The 12,673-nt window shown below is 37.2% G+C and overlaps 1 protein-coding gene across 1 annotated transcript; it reads right to left on the bottom strand.

Moving 5' to 3' along the window:
- Window positions 1-809: 809 nt before the first annotated feature.
- Window positions 810-10,891, bottom strand: ccdc12 (coiled-coil domain containing 12). Its single transcript, XM_041792688.1, has 7 exons — window positions 10,752-10,891; window positions 7,906-7,976; window positions 4,626-4,705; window positions 3,590-3,651; window positions 3,468-3,502; window positions 1,782-1,858; window positions 810-1,119 (listed from the first exon to the last, which is right to left on the bottom strand). Exons 1-7 carry the CDS (start codon window positions 10,833-10,835, stop codon window positions 1,040-1,042), a joined length of 489 nt encoding a protein of 162 aa, XP_041648622.1. The 5' UTR covers window positions 10,836-10,891; the 3' UTR covers window positions 810-1,039.
- Between the last annotated feature and the right edge of the window lie 1,782 nt (window positions 10,892-12,673).

Here is a 12,673-nt window from a genome sequence, read left to right as displayed (position 1 = left end):
CATCATACTGAAGTGCAGCACAGCATATAATGAAACTAAAAATAACTAGCACACAATCTTCCCAGAAACAGAGCCATTCACATTGCAATATAAAGGTCAGTCTGACAACAAATATCACAAAGACTAAAGCAATTTGAATGCCATATTTAAACATGAGCTTCCATTTTTATAGTCTTATCCCACTCTCCCTGAGCCCCCTCTACATTCTATAAATTTGCTGATTAATTAAAAAAAAAAAAAAACAAGACTCACTTTTTCCCCCAGTAATAACAAATGAATGAATCAATTAATTTATGCTTGGTTTGTTCAGATTTTCCTTTCTTTAAGCTGTTGTTTTTAACTTTTAACAAATGTATACACTTGCATCCTCAAATGTAAAACTTCTACAAAACAGGGATCCTCAGTTTTGTTGTTCAGTAAATGATAAAAAGAAACTACTACGCATTGTCATTAGCAATAACCAAGTGTTTCTATTGCATTGTTATAATTGATGCACATGTTGAACCCTTTAGGATGAAAGTGAAGCAGTGATGACTGTGCCATTTACAGTATGTTCTTAAAATCCAGTTACTTTGTATTTACTGCTGTCTTAACCTTTCTTTTTGAGCCTTCAGATAGGCTTTGGCCCATTCATCTAAAATCTTCTATTCTTGCCTTGCTGCAAGGAAATACTTTTACATTAAATAGCATAAATCACTGCCTATGTTGACGTCGTGGTATGAAATGACAAAGTGACGGACAGCAAATTTGATCCTTACTGTCAATCCCTACACCCAAATAAAGGTAAAAAGCATGGAAATAAAAACAAATCATTTGAAAAACACATTTTACTTGAAAATATAAAAATATACAACAGAACATTGATGGTAGCATTATCAACTAAATGCATTAACAGAGCATACTACAACATGGCTATCTGAAAAACACAGCTCCCTGCAGAGATGAAATCAGCTGTCTCTTGAAGCACCGCCGTGACGTGATAGTACAGCCTTCATAAACGGAGGCAAGGATTCTTTTTTTAATCTGTCACATCTTAAAATCAGTCTGAGTCTCCTCCCTCCACCCCTACTGCTCCTACTGCACCGGCCAGCTCCTCCTCACTGCCTCGCAGACGATCCCCTGGGCACAAAGAAAAAAAAAAACCTGTCACAGTCAGTCTCATTCATTCACTGTAATGTTCAAACATTGGCTACACTTTAATGTAGGTGTTGTATATTAGCCATGACTCTGGTTAAGGTTTTATTTAGTTGAAATGAATCATTTACATTCTGTAAATCAACATTCATGATATCCTTACAACAGACAGGCAGAGCAAATGTTCAGCAAAATAATTTTCTTCACAGTAATGGTAAACACAGCTCACAGAGAGATTTATTTTAATCAAAGTATAGTTACAATAATGTCTGTGAGTAAAGAGAGGACTTCTAGTAATTTTAAAGAGCTGCTGCTGCTGTATTATCTCTCTGTGGCATATCAAAAAGGCTGCTACATGTTCTGTAAATGGAAATGGGGCAAAGTATTAACACTGGTTAAACAATGGTAAAACTTTTACAGTAATGTGTTTTGTGTTTTCCTGAAAACTCTCGGTGAATCACACATCAGCACAGGAATCACACCCACAGATGTTATCAGGTGGCGTCAAGCCCCAGTGGAGTCTGGACCACAAAGCAATTAGCCCAATAACTCACATCCAGCTCAGACCTGCTTGTCTCTATGGTGTCAGGAACATTCAGCAACAAAAAGGAAAAAAAAACAAAAAACATGAAAGAAGAAATACTGACGGATGAGCTCAGCGATGGCTCTCTGTGTTCTCCTCTCCAGCTTCTCCAGTTTCTTCGCCACGTCACGCTTCAGATCCCTAAATCCAGAATCACAGAAAAACAAAGTCAGTCAATTTAAAGTCAATTTAGTTTTTCATTTTCTATAATGTAGAAATCTGGTATATTTCTTTGTCAAACATAAACATTAACACCGTTCCCTCTAAGGGGGTTTACGGCGTGATTGCGCAATGCTCTCCACCTCTCTGCACAGAGGAGAAAAAAGTTGCGCACTCAAATATCCCCAGCAAGTTTTCACGTTTTTGTTTCTCATGTGCACAGTGATCAAAGGCGCATTAATGCACAGTTTAGCTAGTACTGATTTACACATAAAAGGAGATTTTTTTCCCAGAGTAACTGCCATGTGGTTGAGTCTATCGGTGCGTCCGTCGTTCATCTTTGCGCAGACACTTTTGGCTTCATGTCGTTCACACAATGACGCAAACAGGAACGCCACCCACAGACAGACAAACACAAGCTAACGTGTTGGTGTTGTAGACCTGAGGCTTCTTTCTGCAGAGAAGAAAAGATTTAACACTGAGCTGAACTCTCCTCAAAGCTCCTCTCTGACCATGGCGCATACATACATCAGTGCTGTCTTTATGGATAACCCCCCCCCGCAGGCTGCAGACTGTTAATTTGTTGTTTTATTAACATTCCACTTCTATATTTTATCATGATGATACACCCTAATGATTAAACATCAATATATGAGCTCATTTTCAAAACATTTGATAAGTGCCATGTTGCAGGATATATAGATGTTCTGTATATTGATAATAAACCAATCAAAAAAATCATAAAATCTCTTACATCCTAATAACTGACCAGCAGGGCAGTGAGAAACAGAGGTAGACAGGAGCCAGGAATAAAAAACCTCTACAGGAGTTAAAAAGACTTCAGCTGAAGAGAGTAAAGCTGTAAATTTCTCTGTTTTTATCATTTTATTATGGTAATGAGAGTTAAATCAGCTGATTACATTTTTCCTAGGTGTTAACTTTATTGAACACATTCAAATAATCTATTATTTTTATAAAATAGTTATCTATATTTTTGTAACATTAAATGGATGTCTATTTTTTATGTAAACATTGTGCTTTAAAGAATGAAGCTGACTAAAATGATCTACAATGTGACCAGGAAAGAGTTGATCTCCAGAATGAACTGATATTTAAGGATTTAAGCCCTGATGTTTCTAACAGTGTGACACATTTCTCTGTAATTTGCTGTTTAATTTGTGCAGAAGTCCTTTAGGAGACCTTACTTTGAAAGGTTGATGGAACATGAGAACAGAACTTGTGTTTTGTTTCATCCCAGAAGTTCAAGCTTTCTGCCTTTTTATATGAAACTGCAAACTTTGTTAATGTCTCGTTTCACCTGAGGACAAGTGCCTGTAAGCTAGAATCACAGTAATGAGCAGGATTTCCAGACATCAAAATTCAGATGTCGCCCACAGTTAATGAAGTAGGTGCTCAGGGGAGTCGAATGTCTGCTCAGGAGTTTTAAAAATTAGAGGGAACATTGGACATAAAAGGCACTAAAGCTAATCAAATGAGGTCAACATATCTAAATATACAGGTTCCCTTTTAAATAGGTGAATTTCAATCATCATGCAACCCCCAAAAAAATAATTTTATAAGAAAATTTTACCAGTCTGGTTTTCTTGGAGCAAGGTTGGCCAAATCCTGTTGTAAAAAAACAAAAACACAATTTCAGACAACGACCACAAGTCATATCCTTCTATATATTTATAGGGAGACAGGAGTACTCACCACTTCTTCAATAATTGGCTCTGGATTAGCAGCTTCTAACTGGTCTCTTACTTTATCCTCCACTATAAACAAAGAATCGTTGGAATTAGAGAGAGTTCATTTTTAAAGTTTATATAAAGGTTCACAATACATATATTTAAACTATACTTTTGAAAGAGTTAAACATTTTAACATATGACAGAGCTGCAGTAACTCTTGAAAATAAGTGGAATGATGGGTTTCAAGAACAAAGCACAGAGTCAATCTCGTCACAAGGCAATGCATACTCATGAAGAATATGCACTCTTTAAGGAGTACCTAAGGTCACAGGCAGGAAGTCAAACTCAGTGGAAAACTTTACTCACGGTGCTAATGTGCCTCACTTAAAAAATAAAAACAATCCACCAGAAACATGACTAAAGAACCCCAGCAGGGATAACTGTCTAAAGACAACATCTAAACACAATAAAACACATGTAAATGCTCTTCTCATAGGTATGATGGGAAACTAAGTAAGTTAAAAATTACTTAAGCAGAGGCAAATGTACTGATTTAAAAATGTACACTCCCCAAAAAAACCTGCTCAGTTACAGTAATTTGATTAAATGTAAATAGTAACTTTCCACTTCTGGCTTAATTGGAATGGGGTGTATTTTTTTGATAAGGAAAAGACAGTCTAACATTTTATCAATACTGAGGGTTTATAGTGATTGCTTATTTAAAACTCTTGCCCCTAGTTGGGCCTTAAAACATACAGTTTAGTAAAACATAGCAAATAATGCAATATATAAATAAAGATATATTTATGAAAACAGAGGTGCCAAACTGTAAGAATCTCTAAGTTCTCTAAACTAATTTCAATCAAAAAAGTAAACCTACAAAATACAAACAGCCGACACTTAATCATCAGTCATAAATGAATATTAGTCATGCATGTGATAACAGCCCTCTACCAGAGGCCAAAAATGAAAGTATGGCATCAAAATACTTCAAAGACAAGGACAACATCAAAAATGATCTTAAAACTAAGATAGCATTTATGTTAAGGAGTTCTCACCAGATGCAGGTTTGGCCTTTGGTACTTGTCTCTCCTTTAACTCTTCATCCTCAGGGGTGTAATTCCTGAGCTTCAGCTCTCTGAAGAGACAAACAACAGCTTTGTCATCCTAATTTCACTAGTAAGCCAAGTGTGTGAATACAGATTCATTTCAGTCATCACATCAGACTCCCTTTCCTCACACTCTTGTAACAGTCCAGGAGGTGGCAGTGTAGGCAAATATATTCTACCACAGATAAAGCAGTATAAAAGGCCATCTGCAGCCCCAGCACAGCTGCACATCTAATGTCCAGAGGGCTTCTGGTATAATGTCCCTCTTTATTCCCTATGAACACGTCTGATTAACATGTTCCACCTGTGCCTGGGCACAGACTTGCAGAAAACAGCTGAGGAATGCCTCCCCTGACATTGAATTACGCTGTCTTTCATCACATCTCTGTACAGGGGGAATTCTTGGCAAGCTTCAGCTGACATCTCTGCAGATTACACTCAGAGGTAAACTATTGTCTGACCAGGCACAGACAGAGACCCTTATCAGCTGTTGTGAGCTTAACATGCATTTGTGATGAAGTTCGAGAGGGTACACTACTGATACATTCATCACACCCCCTGCTGCCAGCAGACAGAGTCATGCCTTGTATGGGTATGGGCAGGAATGCTAGTCATGTTCTGTCTGCTGACCAAGGTCCACTTCTAGTTCACTCAACTCTCTCCCTCTGCCTCCTGAATCTTAAATATGCCGCACTATCAACCTCATCCTTAAATAGATTTCTTATGTTCTCTCTTCTAACGTTTCTTTTATTCCTGAAAATGTCTGCACGAGAAGTTGTTTTTCTTTGTCAGGACAAGCCATTTTCCAACATCAGAGCTTTTGACAAAGACCAAGTTAAGTAGTTTATAAAAGTGCTGACTATTTTTATTTAAGTTCATTGGCAGTGGCTTTACTGCTGCGTTTTATAGCAATTTACATTTTTAGATCTACTTCTATGTCGTGTTTTTGCACCAAAAATCCATGTCCACTTCTTCGTATAAAAAAAAACTCCAAGGAACTATCTTTTTCAACATTAGGCCTTAACCAAACTTTGATGCAAGTGGGCCTCAAGTTCATCACCAGTATCACAGTTTGACTTTCTTATGAAGGCTTGATGCTGCAACAGTTTGTTTTAAGGTCTAAATGACATTGGCGTAAAGATGTTTAATTATCTAAGAGAGGGGATCTTTGGTGCATTGTTGGTCGAGTCGTCAAGTTGTGCTCTATATGGAGAGGCTCCCGTCCTCCAAGCAGTTGGGCCAGGATTAAATTCCACATGTGGCTCCTTTACCTTTGTACGCCCCCATTCATTCCTGTGTCTGACTCTACCTACTGACCTCCTCTATAATAATAAGTATTTATAATGTGCAAATTTAATTTTCACAACCTCAGTGCAGACCCCACCCCCATGTATCTTGGTTGCCCTATTTAAACTGCCCTGTTGAATTATGGCTATTAAATTCATTAGTACAGAAACACAAAGTATGTGGATGTTTTCAGGCATACATGTGGAATAAGCCAATCAGATGCCACTGTGACACTCTAGAATTGTGGGTAATGTAGTGCTGCTTACCAAGATCATGAATAAGCCATGTTTATCCTCAACCCAAGATCATTAACATACAAAACTGTCTTCTACGTGATCATATATCATCACTTTACACTGAGGTAGCTTATGCCTACCTTTAATTTGCTAATAATCACATCTAAAAAGCAGTATGCACTGAATGTTGTGGCTGATAAGGGACAGCAGGAAGGAGGAGTGGGTATGTCTTATCCTCCTCCCTGCATGCATTGTCCATGATGCTTTAAAGGCATTTTTTAAATATCAGGGTTAATGCAAATCTGCAGAAACTCTGGGGTTTAGTTGCTCTTTATTGTGCAAACACTGTGGCATGAAATAAATTTTAATGGTTTAATCAACACATCATTTATGAGGATCATAAATATTATAATGAACTTAAAGGATGAAAAAAAAATCATCTTAACATTTCCTGTATGGACAGTGATGACAAAAAGTATTGAACTTGATGGTTGTGCCGAACAAAAGATCAAAAGTTCATAAACTTCATAAGAAATCTGTTTTCTTTTTTAACAAACCCACAACAGAAAGACACATATTGGCATATTTAAAAAATGCCCTGTAAACACCTTCTTCATCTGAAATGTTCTACCTTCAAACACAGACGTCACTCCTTCTTCTTTACACACTGTTAGTTGGATGAGTCCAAACTTTGAGACTGTGTTTGCACATTACCACTTCAAGCAAACTGTTGCATCAAAGAGAGTGAGTGGTAATTCAGTGCACTGACTAAAGTGTGCACAAAGTGTTTATTTTGAACTGTGGCAGAGGAGGAGGTGCAGCAGTGTTTGAATGTTTACACTGAAATCAAGCCACCTGCTCTAATCAACAGAGAAAAAAATAACACCTATGACCAATTTTTAGCTTTAAACATGTGTCACAGTGATTTTTAATTACACTGGGATATTCAGAAGAATGTGTGGAGACACAAAAGGAACATTTTCTCTCTAAATTGTACTGTTTTGGCATCTTAATCCTGTGAATCATTCATTTGAGCAGCAGAAACTCTAGGGCAAATATGTTGATAGTTGTGCTGCTTCATGCCTTGGTTTTGCAACCTGATCACCCATGAAACTTTAATACCTTTCACAAGACATACAACACTCACACCTACAACAAATGTGTGTCTTTACTTTGCAAAACGTAGACTTAAAAAAAATCTGTACATTCAGCACTGACCTTTATCTCTAAATACACATGTCTAAATTAGGCCTTCAAACTCTGCAGCTTTTTTCATGCTCATGAGAGAGATCTGTCCTGTTGGACTGGAGGAAAAACAGCGGCACTCCCTCAGTGCTGTCGGTTCAAAGTCATTAAATATAAACAATGGAAAAAGGTCCTGTAGGACAGGAAAGATGGCTGCTCCTTCCTACTGACTAACACACAAAGTTTAGTGAGCTGCAGGATATTTGAGCAGCTATTACCACAGGGCTGAGATCCAGCTCAGAGTAAACACTCCATGTCACAACCTGAACTGAGACAGGCACTCTGTTACAAGAAGATGGTGTTCAGATAAAAAGGCAGCTCAATGATCTGATGTTGTGATGATGTGCTTCCAGATCAGGCTTGGTTCTGTTTGAGCAGTTTAAAAGCTTCTGCTTTAGAAGGGGGTAACAGAGAGCAGCCATAAAAGAAAGAGAAACATTTGTGTGCTGTGGTGAACCAACCTGTGCCTCTCTAAAGTCGTCTCCTCTAGTGAAGCTTTTTTCTTCTCTGGCTCCCCATCCTCCTCTCGTCCCTGTTAATGTATCACAATATAACTTTAGCTAAACAGTAATGTCAGGTATTTAACATTGTATTTTGCTAATGGCTTACTGAAAATTTACATAAATGCTGACATTGACACAGGATAAAAGGCAAAATATACAGCAAAACAAAAATACCTGACTGACAGTTTGTTCCAGACTTAATTACACAACAAGCATAGCAGTAACAAGTAAACTAGTTATGAAAAAGCCTTGCAGAAATTCCAGAAAAGATCATATTGACCCCAGGAGAAAAGTGACAACAATGGATATTGAACCCCTCCCATTGTGCATTTTCCTGAAGAGGCTTCCTGTCCACCTGCTAGAACAATTCAGGGGACTGACTCACTCTTGAAGTGCAGCACAAAAGGAAAACAACCCAAGGCTTCAGGAATGTCAACAGTCGTTTATCAAAAAAATGTTAGCAGAGCCTGTATGTCTCTGTTTAACACAAGCTCAGTGAAACACATTCTGGTCTAAGTGCCATAAACAGAAGATTATACTAAACAGGCTGTTGAACCAAGATTTTGTCTCAAGGATGGAGAGATTAGAGTATGAAGACTGTGTAATGTTTAAATGTTCAGCACTGAGAGGATCTACTGAGAGGAAATCTGCTTGCTCAGGTCCATACTTTAAAAGGGTTAAGATTCAAGGAGTGCATCTACATTGAACACTGTTTACAGTTACAATATATTAGCTAAGAACATATTGCCATCCTCATAAATACAGACCTTTAAAAACTGCACAGTATATACATTCTGCCATCAGGGGGCTCTAAATCAAAACAATAACAAAAGACAACTAGCAGACCACACTGTTCTGCTCTGCCTACCGCTGTTGCTTACTTTTTTATTTCAATTTAGGATTTTGTTCGAGCTACTCACAAATCATTCTGGGATTACTCGCAGCTTTAACCATGACAGCCACTTGAACAGCTTTTTTCCCTCATTATGTGAAATTCATCAAAGAAACAATATGGTGGTTTACTGTTGGTAAATACACAGAGTCCTCAGTTCAAAATAAACAGATCAATAAATAAACTAGAAAAGCACTTGGAGAGCACAGACCTCCGCCATTAGCCCTATCTCCCAATAGTAGAGAATCATTTTAAAAATTCCTGCATCCAGACGGTGATCAGGATCACTCCCAAAATCTGATCAGTTCTTCCTTATGCCATTTCTGAAATTTCCTGAAAATTTCATCAAAATCCATCCATAACTTTTTGAGTTATGAATGGACTGTCTAACCCTAACCCTACCCTAACCCTGCCAACTAACAAACAAACTAACAAACCATGCCGAAAACATAACCTCCTTGGCGGAGGTAATAAGAATAGAGGTGGGCAGAGCTGAACAGTGCACCTGTAGGGTATTCCATCCAAGTAGCTTATGAAGACTGAGCTTTCCTGAATTGGCCTGACGTTATGTTGCATTCCTGCACTTGTGTTCCTTCATTTGCATTTGCACCCTGCCTAGGCCCACCTTGGGCTGTGAAGCGTGCCGCACCCAAGCACAGAGCGAATGTACTCACACTGGTCCAACATACTGGACTTTAGGCTCAAACGTGCCCAGGCACGGTACAGATGGCCTAGTGTGAGTGTGCCCTTAGAGACAAAAGAGCGTGGCTGTTTTCTTGATGTGTTGCTACTTTACATTTCTTTTCATCAATTCTTGATAGTTTCATTCTTAAACAAAATACCCTGTCATGCAATCGAGACTTGAGTTTTTAGACTTTCTGGGCAGAATTAAGTGTGATTTACTTTTATGCCTCAGTGACAATTATCCATGAGGCACAGAAGGGCTTCTTTCTTCTGTCTTAACAGTTCTTTAGACCTATGACCTTTAATGAGTTTGAATAATGTTCATTTTATCAAAATAAATGGAAGCAACAGATGTAAACTACAATTATGATGAATTCCCTTTTTGTCTTTCCAAAAGCTGATCAATAATGACATAAAATCAGAGCCTGGCTGACTTTACGCCCCTTGAAAGAATTTATGGCACTAAGATGAGTGAGATTTGAAGCAAACACAAGATATGTGTGCTCTGCAGCAATGGTTCTCAATGTGAGAGTACAGAAACACATAAACATAAAAACTAAACATAAAACAAAACCATGGTGATTATGTGAGATTTATTCTGTAATCATCAATCTTTCAAACTCTGAAATACTCAAATGGCAAAGAAGCCGAAACAATTCCTACCATGATTTATTTTTTTCCAATTTTCACTCTATTATCTTTTTCGGCTAAATTGTACACAAGCAACAATTTTACACATAAAATTTCTTCAACTGTGAGGCTGCAGAAACCTATACAGACCATGTGAGAGCTCCCATCCCTGCAATCACCCTATCCAATCTACTGCCCTAATCCTGACCATCAACCACGTCTCTCTGACCAAGACTTTAACAGAGATTTTAACTTTTTAAGGTTCAGTTTCTCTGTTATTAACATAAACACTGATGAAAGCTAGCATTTGTGACTAGCTTTTGTCATATTTCAAAAAGGCTTCACATCTAGAAGCACAAAACTACATCAAATATATAAAAGACAAGTCTAGTCTCACATCGAACCCAAGTTACTCTTTCAACATAACAGCAAAGCCACAAACTAATATTATGATATTATTATATTTACAAACCCAAATAGGATGCTAACGTTAGCAACAAGCCAAGCCAGCTAACGTTAGCTTACTCGTACATACTGCGTTTCTCTCTGCTGATATTATATTTACTTTAAACCACACGCCACCAACAAAGACACTTACATGAAGCTGTTTTTCTCTGAGTGCTTTCAGCCTCTCTTTTCTCTTCAAAGCCTGCTCCTGTAGCGACCCAACATTTTGCTCCATGTTTGTCCACACACGCTGCTCAGTTCTCTCTGAGATCCATGCACCGTCCTGACCGAGGGTATACAAACGACTGCCGAGTACATCGATTGCCTTGGCCTGTTTCCTCTGTCTCCTGATCATGTGATATTGTTGTTTTGTTTACATTTTTAAAATCCTTATATATGTTTATGAAATTAGAGGTTAATTAATTTTAATCCTACTTTGTTATTTTATGTGATTTACACAGTCGAACTTTCACTGAACTGGATCAATTTACAAGTGAAACAATATTTATTTGACCTGCAGAAACTCACAGTCTCTTTTTCAGCTGAGCGATTCAGTTGATAGGCCTGTTCAAGCTTACTTATGATCCGTCAACCGGCCTATACATTAAGGGGAATACATAGAGGCTGGCACAATGCCCCGCCTGTTGATAGTCCCACTGTTAGGTCCTGATTAGGAATGTAGGCCATCACCATGGAAATACAGCTGCCTCAAGCTTCCCTGTGTCCATAATGACCAATTTAATGTTTGTAAGATAATCCTGGTTTTGTTAGAGATGCTTTAAAGGTTAAAGATCATAACCATACAGAGGAAACAAGATAAGCTTTTTTTTTAAATATGAAAGACTTGTATTGGGTCAGCTAAGAGATTATTTATAGAGCTTATCTTGTAGATACCAAGACTTCTATAATGTGAAACATCAGTTCAGTACAATAGATAAACCCCTTTACCTGAGAAATGTTTTATTCCTGCTTTAGCCCAGCTGACTTTTCATAAGGTGTGTTTTAAAATCTAAAACATACAAGCTTGGCATATACAAAAGTTGGGTGCATTAACTCATTCCTCTTTCATGAAACTTCTCTCTTAATACTTTTTAATAGAAAAGATATAACAAATGCCATGCAATTATATATCTATACCTTAAAATGCTTGAAAAGAGAGCCATTCTCAGGTGAGTGGTTTTGGCCAAAACTATGTAGGTCTACAGAATATGGAGCAAACCATCAAAAACACTTGTAACATAAAAATACTTTTAAAAGATTAATAGATTTTCTGGGTGGAAGATATCATCGCTCTTTCCAATAAAGATACATTTCTTTCATTTTTGACAGTAGTAAACTACACTTAAAACTCCTGTGAGGAACTTTGGGGTGTGTTGTTTTTGGCAACCTCTGTGGACAAAGCGATGCCTCTTAGCTCTATGTAAATTTTGTCCTGTTTGTACGGTGGCCTGCAAGTGCAATACAAAGTTACAGAGTCTGAAACACTTTAACTAAGCTTAAAACAAATTTACACTAACCAAAGCATTTTTACATTTCATAAATTAAATTTACATTAGCAAACAGTTTTAAAAATGACAAAATAAATTTACTTAAATGAACAAAAAATGCAATACAAAATTAAAAGTCAGAAATGACTTTAAAAAACCTGACCCAAGTTGACAAATCCTGATACAAAATGACAGTATTTGACAAAAAAAATTTTACATGAGCTGAGACAAATTTAAAAAGTTGTACAACACTTTTACAACTTCTGAAAGAAATCATACAAACAACCGTATCTTTCAGAAAGGGAAAATACCCAAGTTTCAAGTTATGTAAAAGTGTGTCAGACTGTTTAATTTTGTATCTGACTTTTGTAGGTTGTTTTTGTAAAATGTAATTTTGTTTTGACCTTTTTAAAAGTATTTTGCAAATATATATTTGTTTTACGAAACGTGAAAAAATGGTTAATGTAAATTTGTTTCAAGCTTTGTTAAAGTGTTTCAGACTTTATTTTTTATTGCACTTCCAGGCCACCACATGTGTCTAGTTTAATTTTCTAATGTATTTTAAAAGGCAAATGTAATACCGAAT

The sequence above is a fragment of the Cheilinus undulatus genome, linkage group 8 (genome assembly GCF_018320785.1).
Source record: "Cheilinus undulatus linkage group 8, ASM1832078v1, whole genome shotgun sequence".
Classification (NCBI taxonomy): domain Eukaryota; kingdom Metazoa; phylum Chordata; class Actinopteri; order Labriformes; family Labridae; genus Cheilinus; species Cheilinus undulatus.
This window is presented reverse-complemented; position numbering and strand designations above follow the sequence as displayed.

Excerpts from the sequence above, each read along its gene's own strand:
- ccdc12 (XM_041792688.1), bottom strand. The coding sequence starts at position 10,835 with ATGGAGCAAAATGTTGGGTCGCTACAGGAGCAGGCTTTGAAGAGAAAA. Across the intron at positions 3,503-3,589 it reads AGCCAATTATTGAAGAAGTG|GATTTGGCCAACCTTGCTCC; the intron begins GTGAGTACTCCT and ends TTTTTACAACAG. Across the intron at positions 1,859-3,467 it reads GCTCCAAGAAAACCAGACTG|GGATCTGAAGCGTGACGTGG; the intron begins GTAAAATTTTCT and ends TTCTGGATTTAG.